We start from the raw sequence: 16,558 nt of genomic DNA, 5'->3' as shown, positions 1-16,558 counted from the left end.
TTCCCATTTATTAGATGGAGAAACAGGCTAAGTGAAATGATGTGATTTATCTATTGTCCTACATTGAATAAATGGCAGTCAGGAGTTCCATATCGAGTCATATTATTCCAAATTAGCACTCTTTATACAATGCTTATCTTTTGTCTTTTTTTTCCTTGCTGTTTGATGAGGCAGTCAGGGTTAAGTGACTTGCCCCAGGTCACACAGCTAATAAATGTTTGAAGGTCTGAGGCTGGATTTGAACTCAGGTCCTCCTGATCCCAAGGCCAGAGCTCTATCTACTGCACTACTTCGCTGTCCCAATACTTATCTTTTGTATATTTCTTCATAGTTTATAAACTTTTTTTCTTAGCAATTATATATGGGTTGGACTAGACAATTCCTGGGATCCTGTCCAACTCTGAGATTTTGTTATCTTATTTGATCCTAATAATAACTTTGTGAGATTAGAAATAATAATAGCAAACTTTGCATGACATTTGTTGATTTAAAAAGCAGTTTAATTATAGCAACCATATGTAGCAGACAGAGCAAGTGTTTATTATAATCATTTTTGTGTATAAAGTAACTGAGGCTTGGAGATTGTGAAGTGATATGCCTAACTAAGGTCACAGGTAAGTGGCAGTCAGGGCTTGAATCCAAGAGTTCTGGCTTCTAATTTCATTCTTACCATATTGCTATCTCTTAGTTATTTGTGAGAGCACTTGGTAGCTAGTGGTATTTATTATTCTCCTCCAGGTCTGAAACCTCAGAATTAGCTTTGATAACTGCCTTCTGTCTTGCCCCCCACCTCCAGTCAATTATCCAATTTTTTTGATTTGTCTTTTGTAGTATCTCTTGATCCACTCCTTTCTTTTTATTCCTATGTCATAGGGTTTAGAGTTGTAAAGTACCTTAAAGATAGTCTAGTCCAACACACTGATTTCACAGATGAGGAAACTGAGCCTCATTGAAGTTAAGTTATTTGCCCAAGTTGTACAACTGTTTAGTGGAGCCAAGTAGGGACTTGAACCCAGGTCTTCTCACTCACAGGCCTCTTTCCACTACACTTCACTATCCTAGTTTAGGCCATTTTCACTTTACATGTGGACAACAACCTAATCGGTCTCTGTGCTTCTAGTATTTCTTTTTCTATTCTTTTTTAATTTCAAGTTTAAATTAAATTCATAAAATCTGTTTAAAACATTTTAAAATTTATTTTATTGTCAATCCATCTTTCATATTATTTCCATACTGATTTCCCCAAAGCACTACTTGATAATATCATTCTTTTTTGGAAGAATCTTCAATTGAAGTTCTCCATTGCCTATGAAATAAAGCATATTTTCCACAGCATAGCATGGCATTCATTATTCTCCATGATCTGACTCTAACCTACTTTTTTAGGCTTATCTTTTCTACATGTCCCTGTGCTTCAGCCCAGTGGACCCTTGCATATTTGTTCATGTTGTTCTCTCTGTCTTGGAATTATGTTCTGCCTTTCTTCTGCTTTCTCTCTCTCTCTCTCTCTCTCTCTCTCTCTCTCTCTCTCTCTCTCTCTCTCTCTCTCTCTGTCTCTCCCTCTCTCTCTCTCTCTCTCTCTCTCTCTCTCTCTCTCTCTCTCTCTCTCTTCTTCTCCCCCCCCCCGCCTCAACGTACCTGAGTACTGGACTTGGATTCAAAGTTTCAGAGTTGCCTTATATAATAGTCTGTCTAACACCATCTAGACAGTAAGTGTTAGAACAGAGATTTGAATTCAGGCCTTTCTGATACCAAGTCCAGGGCTCTTTCCATTGCCCTGGGAGAGGGCTTCAGGAAATAGTAACCACATCAGTGGTCAGTTATCCTTTGAACATTTGAAATGATTGATTCTTGCCTGTTGAAGAAGTGTGTGGTTAACAAGGCAGGATGAGCTGAATGGAATGAGATGATAAACAGAGCTTTGAAAAGAGACTTTTCTGTCTGTAAAGACTGTAGTTATTCAGCGCTGCAGTGCTGATGGGCTGCACCTCTGGGGATTGATGCTCCACTGCACTGTGGCCTAAGGCACAGGCATCTTGATTGCAACTAACCCTGGGGGGAATGAGACTTTGGGGAAAATGCTTAATGGACACTTTCTAAAGGATGTTCTTCTCAAAAATAAATAAAGCACATGATTGAAGTCTTTCTTATATTTTCAAGTGTGTGGAAATACTCAGCTCGGGTTTCATTTGTTCTTGTAGTGCCTCTTAGCAAGCCCTATGCTGGGGAAAGATGTTCTGCTCTGGGCAAAAATGATCTGACAGATATATGACTCCCTGGCTCACTATGACTTGTAACCCACTCATTTCTTTCAGGAAGCCCATGCTCACATTTTCTTGATAATTGGACAGGCTGGAGCATATACCCATGCAATACATTTAAGAACAAATCTACAAATCTCCTAGACCCCCCTCTACCCTGCTGGAGTAAGAGCTTGCATTTGAACAGAAAAACCTCCCACATTTATTCTTAAAATAGTGGGATTTTAGAGTTGAAAGAGAATTTAGCGATAATCTAGTTCACTGACCCCTTTCTTATTTTGAAGATAAGGAAACTATGACCCAGACAGGGCAAATGACTTGCCAAAGGTCATATAGGTAGCAAATGAAAATCTGGGATTTGAAACCAAGTATTCTGACTCCAAGTTCACTGCTCTTTTCTCTACTTAGGTTGATTACCAGCTTAGGAAGCAGTCTACTATTTCTAAGATCTTCTAAAACATGGAAGTAAAAAGTTGTTAACATAGTAGGGCTTTAAATATAATTTAATCCCAAATCCCTCGTTTTACAGAGGAGGTTCTGAGGCCCAGAGTAGGTCATGATTTGCTCAATATTATCCTGCAGCAACCCATGATTCAAACCTTTTTACCTGCCACTTACTCATCTGGTTCTCTTTGCTTTTGAAGTGACAGCTAGCTGTTAAGGCTAACCATTTAGCATAGGAATGATGTAAAAGAATTCATATTTCAGATGGAGGTTGGATGAAATGAATGCTTCTGATTTTACTTTTTTGTGTTCTAACCTGTTTTATTTATAAATACTTTTTTCCCTCTGCAATCCTATGTTCCATGTTCTGACTTAAGTTAAGCTCCCTTTCAGCTCTAAGATTCCATATTCTAAATTGTACTATTCTGTGTTCTAAGGTTCCCACCTTTGAGAGTCTCTAAATCTAACTAATGCCTATTAATGTGTTACTGAAAGAGTGCTATAGTGCCACCTTCCCCCCCCCCCATTCCCAGGGGTGACAAGTGTTCATTTTCTCAGGAGACAGCACCTTAATTGTAAGAACTAATTCTAGCAATGAGAATTTTAGTCTCATGGAAATTATTTTTGACCAAACCCAATTGTCCGGTTCCCTCAGCTTAAACATTATAAGCAAGGACAATCCATTCCACCCATGTGTAAACCAGGTGTTTAACATGCCATTTTCAGAGAAATGACTGAAATAGGAGGGAAGTCTGTTCCTTAGATAGCATATTGGTCTGATTACATGCTATACTTCTCAAATCGCTCATATAAAGCCCAAGTGTCTAAAATTGGTGTTATTTTTCAATGTATAACTACAGTTTTTTTTCCCTGCCATTTAAAGACTTCTTTTTGAAGTATTGTTAATTAGTTGTGTGATACTGGGCAAATCACTTAACCTCTCTGTGCCTCTGTTTCCTCATGTATAAAATGGGGAAAATAATAACATAAAGCTTACAAGGTTGTTAGGATCAAATGAAATAACATATATAAAATGCTTTTCAAACCTTAAAATACCATGCAAATGCTAGCTATTATTATTAGAACCAATATGGTCCATAAATGTATAGCCTGCTATTGATTATATTGTTTTTGAGCATTAAATTTTGCATTTGAAAATATTAAATTTTAGGGGAAGGGTACACAACCTATCTGAAATAAGATCTAGTAGACACTATAGAGTGAAACATTTCAAAGACTTAGTAACAAAGTAAAACTAATATAAATAATATTTTTCCCTTGACTATTTGAACGTTAAGTTAATGAAGAAAATTTTTTTTTTTCTAACCTGTTTGATAATGACTAGATAGTCTCACAATAGATTGTATGTTCTTTTGGTTAATGTAAGCAACTTCATTATAAGTATCATAGTAATTGAAAAAAAATTAAAATTAATTTTTTAATGAAAAATAATTTAAAAACATTTATTATATCCTTATATTCTCTCTGCATCTGCAGATATTTAGCCACTGTTATTCCTTTTTCTCTCTCTTCCATTAGTCCATGGTTAACTTTTTCTCTTTTTCTTTCAGACGAAAAAGACGTAATTTCAGCAAACAGGCAACAGAAATCTTGAATGAATATTTTTACTCACACCTCAGTAATCCCTACCCCAGTGAAGAAGCCAAAGAAGAGCTGGCAAAGAAATGCAGCATCACAGTGTCACAGGTAAGATGAGACATTGCTTTATCATGGTCCTGACACCCTCTCTCTTACAAGAAGCGTAAGAAGTTGCCAGCAGAGCCAGGCTTCTTTTCCTCAGTCCTAGTAATGCCATCACCCCCTATTTTATCCTACAAGAGTGTTCCAACTTCCCAAGTTGATGACATTCTTAACTAATAACTCTTCCTCTTCCTTTCCTCCCTCCTGAGATGGGAGGATTCTGGCCTCACATTTTGACTTTTTTGTGTACTTGAACTTTTGTTAAATTTTTTTTTAAAATTATGACACAGTAGTGCCAACATTGCCCTGCTTGTTGGTGTCCTCTGCTCAGTTTCCTTTTGTGTTTTCTGTAATTTTAACATGTTTCATTGGTGGGTGTTTTTGGCATTGATTTCATTCTACATTCTACAGCCTCCTCTGCTTCCCCTACCAAATACAAAAGCCTTTTCTTGTTACAAATATAGTTAAGCAAAACAATTCCATACCTTGCAGTGTTTGAAAATATGTATCTCATTGTCCACCTCTAGTCTGTAGGCATCTTTCACAAAGTGAGTGGAGATATTCTATATAGGCAAGCAATAATAACAATAAAAATATACCACTAAGCATTTAGTAAGAGTTTACTATATGCCAGGCACATTACTAGGTGCTAGGGATACAAAGAAAGGCAAAAGCAGGCATACTGCCTTCAAAAAGCTCACATTCCAAAGGGAAAGACAGCATGTAAACTTTTATGTACATACATAAAAGATATATGTGCGATAAATGAGAGATCATCTCAGAGGAGAGGCACTAGTACAGGGGGGAACTGGTGAAGACCTCTTGCAGAAAGTGGGGTGTGAGCTAATGCTTGAAGGAAATGAGGAGATGGAGATTGAGAGAGGGAGAGTATCCCAAGCCTGAGGAGCAGCCGGGGAAAGACAGATTTGGGAGATGGATTATCTTGTAGGAAGAACAACAGGAAGGCCAGTGTCACTGGATAGTAGAAAAGGTAGAAAGGAGTAAAGTCTAAGTAAGATGTCCAGAAGGGTAGGAAGGGGCCGGGTTGTAAATGGCTTTAAATGCCAAACAAAGAACTTTATATATGATCCTGGACATAATAGGGAGCTATTTGGGTTTATTAATTAGCAGGGTGATATGGTCAGACTTTAGAAAGATCATTTTGGCAGGTGAGTGGAGGTTGGACTAGGGTAGGGAGAGACATAACACACGGAGACTAACCATAGGTTATTGCATTAGTCTATGCATGAAATAGTGGCGGCCTGAACCAGTGTGGTGGCTAGTGAACATGGAGAAGGGACTCTTATGTAGAGAGAGCTGTTGTACAGGTAGAGATGACAGGATATGGTAACAATTGGATATGCAATGTGAGTATGAGTGACCTTGGGAATTTCACAACTTCTCTGGACCTGAAATTTCCTCAACAGTCAAAAGGGGAGGATGAGTTTTGCCCATACCTATCTCACAGAACAATTGTAAAGGGAAGAGCTTCAGCAGTAATGAAGAGGTTAAGAAGAAGGGAGGATTTGGGAGTCGATTTAATGGGTTTAGTTTTGGACATGTTGATTTAAGATATCTATGAGACATCTAGTTCGAAATGTCCAATAGGTTGTTGGTGATGGGAGACCGTAGAGAGAGGTTAGGGCCAGATATATATGTGTGTATGTATGTATGTATGTATGTATGTATGTATGTATCTATCTATCTATCTATGTATGTGTGTGTGCCCCATATATACATACACATATATGTATATATACATATATATGTCTGAGAATCTTCAACATAGAGATGATAAGTGAAGCCATAGTAGCTGATGAATTCATCAAATAAGATACTGTGTAGAAAGAAGAAAACCCAAGACAGAGCTTTGGTGGACGTCTACAGTTAGTGGAATGGTGTGGATGAGGATCCAATAAAGGAGACTGAGAAGGAGGGATCAGATAAGTGGAAGGAGAATGAGAGAGAGAACTAGACAGGAGAGAGTGTCAAGGACAGAAGGGTGATGGACAGTGTCACAGGCTGCAGAGAGTTCATGAAGGATGAGGATTGAGAAAAGGCCGTCAGATACATAAATATAGCTCACATGTAATTGTCACTGTTTTACAAACTACTTAATTTACATACTTTTCTTTGCTTATGGGCTCATGAGGTAGGTAGTATAATTTTTAGAACGACCATTTCATAAATGAGGAAACTGAGCCTCAGAGAGGTCGAGTGACTTGTCTTAAGATTTTGTAGCAAGCAGGAGGCAGAACTGTAACTTAAACCTGGCTAGTTCCTGTCATTCCAAATCTGATGATCTTTCTGCTACACTTATTTTTACACCTGAATTGTCTTGCCTACCAGAGGGCAAATAATTCTGGATTGGCTGACTGAGATGGTGATCCAGAGCCTTCATTGGGGAGAAATTGATTTATTTTTGCAAGACATAACCTGAATAAACATAACCGTTGTCAGTGATTCCCTATTGCTTAACAAATACAAATTACTCTGTTTGGCATTCAGGGCTTTCAACAATATGGTACTATTCCATTTTTCCAGAATTCTTTCATATTGTTCCTTTTCCTCCTCTCTACTTGATTTTCTGTTCTAATTACCACAGTGATTATTCCAAAACTTCTTAAGCTTCCCACAACCTCTCCCCCACCTTCTTAACAGAGGACTTCACCTCATACTTTACAAAAAAAAAAATTGAAGCCATTCACTGTAAACTTCTCCCTTTCTCCTCATTTTTACAAATCCCTTTGATATCATCCCCCATTGTCTACTCCTTTACTCCAAGAGGTGGCTCTTTTCATCACCAAGGCCAGACTTTGATCCCTATCCCCTCTTGTCCTTCCCAGCAGATTGCCCACACTATTCTGCCTCCCTCCCCACTTCTCTCTAGTCTTCATTTTCTCATTATCTACTGGTTATTTCCTCATGGCCTAAAAAATTCCTGGGTTTCCCTTATCCTTAAAAATCCCTAACTTGATTGTACCATTCTTGCTAGCTATCTTACATTTCTTTTCCTTGCTCAGCCAACCTCCTAGAAATAACTGTCTATACTTGTTTCTTCGACTTCCTCTTGTCTCACTCATTTCTCATTTCTTTGCAGTCTGGCTTCTTATCTCACATCTCAACCAAAGCTATTCTCTTCAAAGTTGCCAATGATCTCTTAAATGACAAATAAAATGTTTTTTTTTACTAATCCTCATTCTTCTCGATTGAACTCTCTGCAGCACTTGACACTGTTGACCACTTTCTCCTCCTGGATATTCTTTCCTTTTTGAGGCTTGTGGCACTTATTTTCTCTTGGTTCTACTGTCTGACTTCTCCTTTGTTGGAATTTTAGCCATGACACACATACCAACTGTAGGTATACCCCAAGGCTATTATGGGCCCTCTCTTTTTTTTTTCTTTTTACATTCTCACTTAGTGATCTTATCAGCTTCTATGGGTTCAAGTATCATCTCAATGCAGATGATTCTCAGACCTATATATCTAGCCTTAGTCTCTCACCAGAGTTGTAGTCCTGGATAACCAGCTGCCAAATAGACATTTCAAACTGAGTATGCTAAAGACACCCCAAACTCAGCAAGTCCAAAACAGAACTTACTCTTTCATCTAAACTTACCCCTCTTCTGGAGTTCATAATTGTTGTTGAAAGTAGCATCAGCTTTCCAGTTACCTGGGTTTGCATCTTGGATGCCATTCTTGATGCCTCACTCTCACTTATTCCACATCTCTGGTCAGTTGCCAAATCTCCTTGTTTCTTTCTTCGCAACATCTCTTATTTCATCCTCTTATTTTTATTCACCTTACTGCTATCTAGTCCAGGTCTTCATCACCTCTGACCTCAACTACTTCAATAGTCTTCTAATTAGTCTCTCTGCCTCAAGTCTCTCTGTACTCCAATCCATCCCCCATATCCCTGACAAAATGGGTTTTTTTTTATTTGTGGGTCTGACTGTTGACTGCCCCTCTCCTTCAGTAAACTCTAGTAATTCAGTATTAGCTCTAAGGTTAAAGGTAAACCTCTGTTTGACAGGTAAAGCTCTTCACTGCAGGACCCTTTCCTAACTTTTAAGTCTTGTACACACTACCCCCCTAGCAGTCACTACTGTCTTGTCTAGGCAAGCCAACGTCCTTACTGTCCCTCGTGCTTGATGCTCCATCTTCCATCTCTTTGCTTTTCTACTAGTGTCTATCTTGACTGGAATGTTCTCCATCCTTCCTTCCGCTTCTTAGAAATCCTTTCTTCCTTCAGCACTCATCTTAATCACTACTTTCTTCAGGGGACTTTTCCTAGGTTCCCTTCCCTGCCACACTTATATATATATATTTATGTGTGTGTGTGTGTATATATGTGTGTGTGTGTGTGTGTGTATGTATATATATATATATATATATATATATATATACATGTATGTATGTATGTATGTATTTATGTAATCTGTATATGCACATATTTTCCTTTCCCATTAGAAAGTAAACTCCTCGGGGAGCAAAACTCCTTATTTTTCTTTTTTTAAAAATCCTCTGCACAGGTGTACAGGCACATAGTGTGAGCTTAATAAATGCATATTGATTGATTGCTTGATTCTCCAGACTATTCTAACTACTCTGTCCCTTGAACATACCCTTCACTCTCCCATCTCCATGCCTTTGTTTACATTGTTCCCTAGGCCTATAATGTTCTCCCTCCTCCTCTTGTTCTACCAAATTATTTCTTGTCCTTTAAAACCTAACTCAAATTTTATCTGCTTCCTCTAAGTTCTCTCTATTGGCGGTATATTTTTCCCTTTGAATCTCACATAGCAATTTATTTTATATTTTTCTAATCCACTTGAGTAATGTTGCATATTATTATATTTATGTTTGTTCGGTTGTTTCAGTTATATCTGACTCTTCATGACCCCAACTGGGGTTTTCTTGGCAAAGACACTGGAGTGATTTTCCATTTCCTTCTCCAGCTCTTTTTTACAGATGAGGAAACTGAGGCAAACAGGGTTAAGTGACTTGCCGAGGGTCATACAGCTAGTAAGTGTCTGAAGCTAGATTTGTACTTAGGTCTTCCTGACTGCATTCCTGGTAGTCTATTCACTGTGCCACCTAGCTGCCATATTTGTGTTTATATCTTATCTTTTCCCACTGGACTCTTAAGTTCTATTAGGGCCGAGAACTTGTAAATTTATGTCTCTTCCCTTGTCTGGACATAATGCTGTGCATATAGTCATTTAATAAATGTTTAAATGAATTAATTGTAGTGCTTCAATATTAGATATTGTTTTACAGCAAAATGCTTTTCAGTTATGGCCCCCGTTTTTGTCTGAATTAAACACAGAGGCCTTTTATGTAAAGACTGGGATCCTTGCATACCCTATTGCCATTAGCTTTGAAACGTAAACTGACAGTTGAAAAGCATTTACTTGTAGAAGAAAAAGTTGGTAGAATATGAGATTCTTTGCAATGGAACTGTGATATAAGGAACAGCTGACCCTATGTGAAACAGTGTTCCTTTGGGAGTCACATGAAATGAATTTTAACAATAGTTTCTAAATTTAAAACTCTCCAACTGTGCTTGTGAGGTCCAAAATACTGATCCATTCCAATTCCAGTGAGATTTGCCTCTCAATATTTTAAATCATTATATATTTAAAGGAACAATGCCTGAGGTTAGCATGTTAACTATTAATGATTTGCTGTCTCTAGTATTGGCATTATTAGCCACACAACCTCTAGAGTAACCTTTAGTTCTATAATTAAGACTCAATGTTAAGTTTGTTACAGAAGTCTATGAAATGGTTTTTATATTCTGATGTTTTTTGATTGACTTGAGATGGAATCCGTTTGGTTTAAGATAAATATCTTTCCACATATATCTTATTTTCTCTCTCTCTTTCTTTGCACATACATATGATGTAGTCATTCACTTTTACTTGAATCTGTGAATCTGTTTCTCATTGACTGTAGGCACAGATCCATGGGAATGTAAAATCCAGTCCTTGATATTTACATCTTTGTTTAAATAGTCAAACCGATGACTGAACCCACCAAGTTTTAAGCCATACATTTTAAAAATTTCTTATAACACTTATTTGGAGCCTCTCTTTTTCACTTATTCCATTCTGCCTTGTAGTACAGTTATATTTCTGTTCCTCCTATTAGATTATAAACTCATTGATCTTAGGGACTCTCTTCTTTCATCTTTGTCTCTCTACAGCTAAGGTAAGGGCTAGGTACATGATGAATATTTGTTGATCCAGGTAAAATTATATGCCATACTGTTATAGCCAAAATGCATCATTACTCAAATAAGCAACCTTGTTCTGATGGGATATGTAATATTGTCTGAACTAAATGGAAGAAACTACATATTGACATGAAAATAATGTCTGCACAAGGTCAATTAGTAAAGCTACATTCACTAGATGAAAATGTCATCCTACCTCAAGGAGTGTTTTCAGGTGTTTTGGTTTATGTTTAGTTTATGCCAGCTCTTCAGACTTGTCAGTCCATTATTGAAGAATTAGTTAGTTTGACATGTCCTTATGTGGACATATCCATAGCATCCCAGAACTGGAATGGTGCCTCAGAAATCCTTTAGTTCAACTTCTACGTAAACAGGAATCCCCTTCCTCAATATGTCTTTTTTTTTTTAGGAGGGAGGAGGGTCTTTTATTTGCAGTAGTCAGAGGTACCTACTATTATAAGGAATGACTTTTAAATTTTGCATCACTTCAGATAGGATTCCCAGTAGTTATTTTGAATTAATGAGGTTTCAGAGCATTTTCTAAGCATTCTACTAATTTTTATTTTAAAAACCAAATGTTTAAGTAATTGCCTTCATTTGCCTTATAGTATAATAAAAAACAGCTTTGGCAAATTTGGGGGGTTTTAATAAAGAAATTATGTACAGAATGAAAGGCTGTCAGAGTTGTAAGGGACTTCAGAGGTCATTTTTTCTAAGCCATTCCTTAAGCATGAATCCCTTCTATAACATCCTTGATAAGAATTGCTATGGTTTATATTTAAAGACTACCAGGTATGGGAACGCATTACTTCTTAAGGCAGTTCCAAATGTTAATTTGGAATTCCTCCAGTTTTTCCTCATTGATAGAAAATCTGCCTCTATAATTTCCTTGATTGATTCCAAATTGTGTCATCATTAGCCAAGTAAAACAAGTCCGATCCTTCTTACACTTAGCAGTCCCTCAAATACTAAGACTATGATCATGTTTTCCTTAAGAATTCTCTAGGTTAAAAAGCCAGAAAAACCAGCCTCCACAATAACTATAGTTGTAAATGATAAGAACCACAAAATAACCCAAAAGGAATAATCCAAAGTAAGAACAAGCTTGGCCCTAAAGAAGAGGGATGAGAAGATGCCTCCCTCCCTCCATCTCCTTTTACAGAGGTGGGGGTCATCATGTGGATCATTGAATATCATATTTTTTTATGTTAATTGGTTTTGCTGAGAAATTTTTCTATTTTTAAAAAACAAACTCTTTGTTATAAGGGATAGACCTGGAAGGGGTGATGAGAAGGGATAAGGGAGAAACCTTAGCAATACAAAAACTATATCAATAAAATTATTTTTTAAAAAAATTATTTAAAATAAAAAATTTAAACACCTCCAAATCCTTAACTAAGCATTGTATTGTATGACTCTTAATCCTTTTGTCTTTCTCATTTCCTTTTTCTGGATATGCTTCAGCTTTTCAATATTTTTTCCTAAAATGTGGTATCTAGATATGGTCGGTTCAGAGAACAGGATAGTTGGATTGCTATCTCTCTCCTTCTGGGTAATATGACTATTAATTCCACTTAAGACTGCATTAGTAGGTTAAATTTTGTTGTTGTTGTTGGGCCTGCAGTCCAAATAAACTGTTGATATTGAGATTAGCCTGTATTCTCATCCCTTTTCAGTAAGTCTGTGAAAATTCACAGAGGAAGAAATTATTTCTGAATCTGTACTTGGTGAAAGTAATTTCTTTTTTTTTTCTTCTGACTCTTAACCCAATGTTCTTCCTTTTTTAAAAAATTAATTAATTTTTAGTTTTCAACATTAACTTCCATAAGCTTTTGAGTTTTAAATTTTCTCCCCCTCCTTCCCCTCCTCCCTCCCAAGACAGCAAGCAATCTGATATAGGCTCTACATATACATTCCTATTAAACATATTTTCACATTAGTCATGTTGTAAAGAATTAGAACCAATAGAAGGAACCACAAAAAAGAAGAAACAAAACAAAACAAAACAAAAAAGAGAGATCAAATAGTATTATTCAATCTGTATTCAGACTCCATAGTTCTTTCTCTGGATGTGGATAGCATTTTCCATCATGAGTCTTTTAGAGCTTTCTTAGATCCTTGTGTTGCTGAAAAGAGCTAAGTCTATCAAAGTCAGTCATCATACAATGTGGCTGTTACTATGTATAGCGTTCTCCTAGTTCTGCTCACTTCACTCAGCATCGATTCATATAAGTCCTTCCAGGTTTTTCTGAAGTCCACTTGCTCAATCATTCCTCATAGCACAATAATATTCCATTACATTCACATATCACAGCTTGTTCAGCCATTCCCCAATTGGTGGGCATCCCCATAATTTCCAATTCTTTGTCACCACAGAAAAAGCTGCTATAAATATTTTTGCATATGTGGGTCCCTTTTTCCTTTTTTTTCGTGCTCTTTGGGATACAGACCTAGAAATGGTGTTGCTGGGTCAAAGGGTATGCACAGTTTTATAGCCCTTTGGGCATAGTTCCAAAGTGCTTTCCAGATGTATTTTCTCATTTGATCCTCACAACAACCCTGTAAGGTGGATGCTCGTTATCCCCATTTTATGGATGAGGAAATTGAGACTGAGAGAAGTTGTTGATCCAGACTGAATTATATGCCATAAAGTGTTATAACTAAAATGCAACATTACACAAATATGCAGCCTTGCTCTGATAGGCTATGTAATATTGAACTAAATGGAAGAAACTACATATTGTTGTGTAAATTGTGTTCTATACCAGGTCAATCAGAAAAACTGCATTCACCAGATTGAAAGTGTACGCCTACCTCAAGGAGTGTTTTCAGGTGTGACTTGCCACAACTATTAAATGTCTGAGGCAGAATTTAAACTCATATTTTCCTGCCTCCAGGTCCTTTACTCTATTCCTTATGCAACCTAGGTGCCTTCATTACCTGCCTTATGGGGCGGCTATGAAGAAAAGCATTACAAAAACCCTAAGATGCTATAGAAATAAGAGTTATTATTGATCTTACATTCAAGCCTAACCACCCTCCAGAATCATCCTACCTTTCTAGCTTTATTTTATATAACTCACCTTGAAACACTCTTACATTCCAGATAGAAGAGACTACTTGTTTTGTTCCTGTCTCTTCTTGTTCTCTTATACAAATGGTACTTCTGTGTATTTCTATACCCTTTTATTCATGTCTGAAACTGACCCTTTTCCTCATTCTTTCTTCCTCATAAGAACTTTATCCTTTAAGGTACAGCCCATGGGGCGTCTCTTCCATGGAGCATTCTCCTATCTCTACCTTCTCAAAATTCTCAGGCCTTTCTGAATTCTCTTATGCACTTAATCATTGTAATGTATATGTATTTCCATCCATTGCACTAAATTATAAGTCCTTTGAGGACAGAAAGTATGTGTTTTTTTATTTTTAAATCTCCTAGTTCCTGGCACATAATAGAGATAGAAATAGAGGCTGGATTTGTGATTTCATTTATATATGGAGCTCCAGGATGAGGAAATTCCTGTCAATTCATTTTGGCCAGTTCTCTATACCTATCTTCTAGTACCAGAGATCTGCCTAAAGCAGTGGTATCAAAATCAGAAAGAAATGGGTGCCGGTAGGCTCCATATTGCCCTAGTAAGTCACAAATTAACATCATCCATGTTGTATTGTATTTAAAAAAAAATTTGTTAAATGTCTCCCAGTTACATTTTAATCTAGTTCAAGCTGCACTGTGGCACAATTTTATATCTTTGGTGTTTGAGGATCTAGAAGTTAGAGGATTTAGAAGTTAAATGACTTGCCTAGGTCACACAGCTGTATGTGTCAGAGGATGGACCTTGGTCTTCTTAATTCTGAGGAAGGAAGGAAACAAATATTTATTAAGTGCCTACTATGTGTCATTTGCCAAGAAAACCCCAAATGGGGTCACGAAGGGTTGGACACAAGTGAAACGACTGAACAGCTATGTGTCTGGCACTTTGTTGGGTGCTTTACAGTGATCTCATTTGATCCTCACAACAACCCTGTGAGGTAGATGTCATTATTATCCTCATTTTATAATTGAGGAAGCTGAGGCAAACAGAGGTTTAAGTGACTTGTCTAGGGTCACACAGCTAGTAAGTGTCTGAGGCTGGTATTTCAACTCAGGCTTTCCTGACTCCAAGCTCTGTACTCAATCCGCTGTACTACCTGGCTGCCTCAGCTGCTCTGAGGACAACTTTCTATGCCACAGTGCCCCTTGGCACATAGTAGGTACTTAATAAATGTTTTTTACATTTGATTCTGTCTAAATCCCTTTTATAGAACATATATGCAATGAGAGAAATTAAACAGTTACACTTTATAAAAATCAAGTTAATTTTTTTTAACAGTTACCTATTCCCTTAACTATCTTACCTGTATTCTAAAGACAGACAGTCAATTTAACAGCAATGATCACCTCTTCTGAAGAGACCCATTACTGAAGTTAGTTTAGTATTCCATTTTCATTAATGCCAGCCAAAGGGTTTCTGGCCATGATTGTGACAGTTTTATCTATAACACTTCAATGATTACAAAGTACTTTGGAAAATGTGATTTTTTCTTTTACCTTCCCTGTTAAGTAGAATAGTATTGCAACATTATTATCCATTTTACAGATGAGGAAACTGAGACAGTTAGCAATTGATATGCCTAAAGTCATACAGAGTGATTTCCTCAACTGGAGCACAACTCCAGAGTCCTGATTTTGGATTCCCAGACCTGTGCTCATTCTACTTGAGGCGGCATGCTTTTCCCTCTAAGCTACATTAGAGATTCCAAACTGGTTAGTGGTCTAAGGTCTCCTTACTCATAAAAAAAGCTTATGCCAAAGCTGTGGGTATACAGTAAGCTTATTAAAATTTGTAAGTAAGATTTCTTTATTAAAAAAATCTATTAAAATAAGGAGAAGCCAGTTAAAAGCATAATTAGAACAGAAAAAAGATTAGCATCAAATTACAGCATCTATTTCAGCTATCTATAAAGGCTTCTTCAATTATGTTGGCAGTAGACAGAAGGTAAAAAAAGGATTAATCCTGAATATACTAGAGACAAGTGTATAGAAAATGGAATGTTTGCTAAGGAATGATTTTGCTCTGTCTTGAAAGAATTATGTTAGGCACTCTATTCTGTAAAGAATCCTATCACATTTCCTGATCCTGGACTAGACAGAGTGCAAAGAACAATCAAACAAGTTATAAAGAAATAGTAGACTTTAATGTGGATATAGTACTTCCTTGAAAATAAACCTTATCCTTAAGAATTTAAGAAAATGTAGCCCTTAACTAGTATGTAAAGGATTTTTTAGTTCTCTTAGAACACATAATTTCCATGATTAGCTCCATTGTTCTAAAGTCAAGTCCAGACTGAAGCATGATGTATTTGCTACAGATATGTTGGGCCTGGTGTTAATTTAGAATTATGTTTTTGAAGAAAATCCCAGACACAAGGTTTGAGAAGATACCCAAACAATAGTTATTTTCCTTGCAAAGTTTAGATTTCCCTGAAATTATAAAATGAAAATATGGAGATATTTAAGCATTAATTTAAAGAAGTATTTATTGATATCATTCTTTTCATAGCATAATAAAAAGAACACTGAATTGGGATTTAGGAGAACTGGATTCTAGACCCAGCTCTGTGTTACCTATTTGCGTGAGTTTGGGCAAATCACCTCCTTTTTCTTGGTCTGAGTTTCCTCATCTCTGAAATAAAAGAGATGATCTAGATTTTGTCGAATAGTCTGCATTCCGTGTTCCCTTCCATCTTTAACATCCTTTTTTATAAAACTAGAAACAATTTCAAAATGATGTTTTTACAAAAATTAGAAAAGTAGGAGCAGCTAGGTGGCACAATAGATAGAGCACTGGCCCTGGAGTCAAGAGGACCTGAG

The 16,558-nt window shown here is 36.8% G+C and overlaps 1 protein-coding gene across 1 annotated transcript in view; it reads left to right on the top strand.

Moving 5' to 3' along the window:
• PBX3 (PBX homeobox 3) overlaps nt 1-16,558 on the top strand; it is a 287,591-nt gene that overhangs the window by 232,058 nt on the left and 38,975 nt on the right. The window contains 1 exon segment of the mRNA XM_020967606.2: nt 4,277-4,412. Coding sequence (XP_020823265.1) covers nt 4,277-4,412 — 136 coding nt within the window.

The sequence above is a fragment of the Phascolarctos cinereus genome, unplaced genomic scaffold (genome assembly GCF_003287225.1).
Source record: "Phascolarctos cinereus isolate Bilbo 61053 unplaced genomic scaffold, phaCin_HiC Scaffold_2;HRSCAF=192, whole genome shotgun sequence".
Classification (NCBI taxonomy): domain Eukaryota; kingdom Metazoa; phylum Chordata; class Mammalia; order Diprotodontia; family Phascolarctidae; genus Phascolarctos; species Phascolarctos cinereus.
This window is presented reverse-complemented; position numbering and strand designations above follow the sequence as displayed.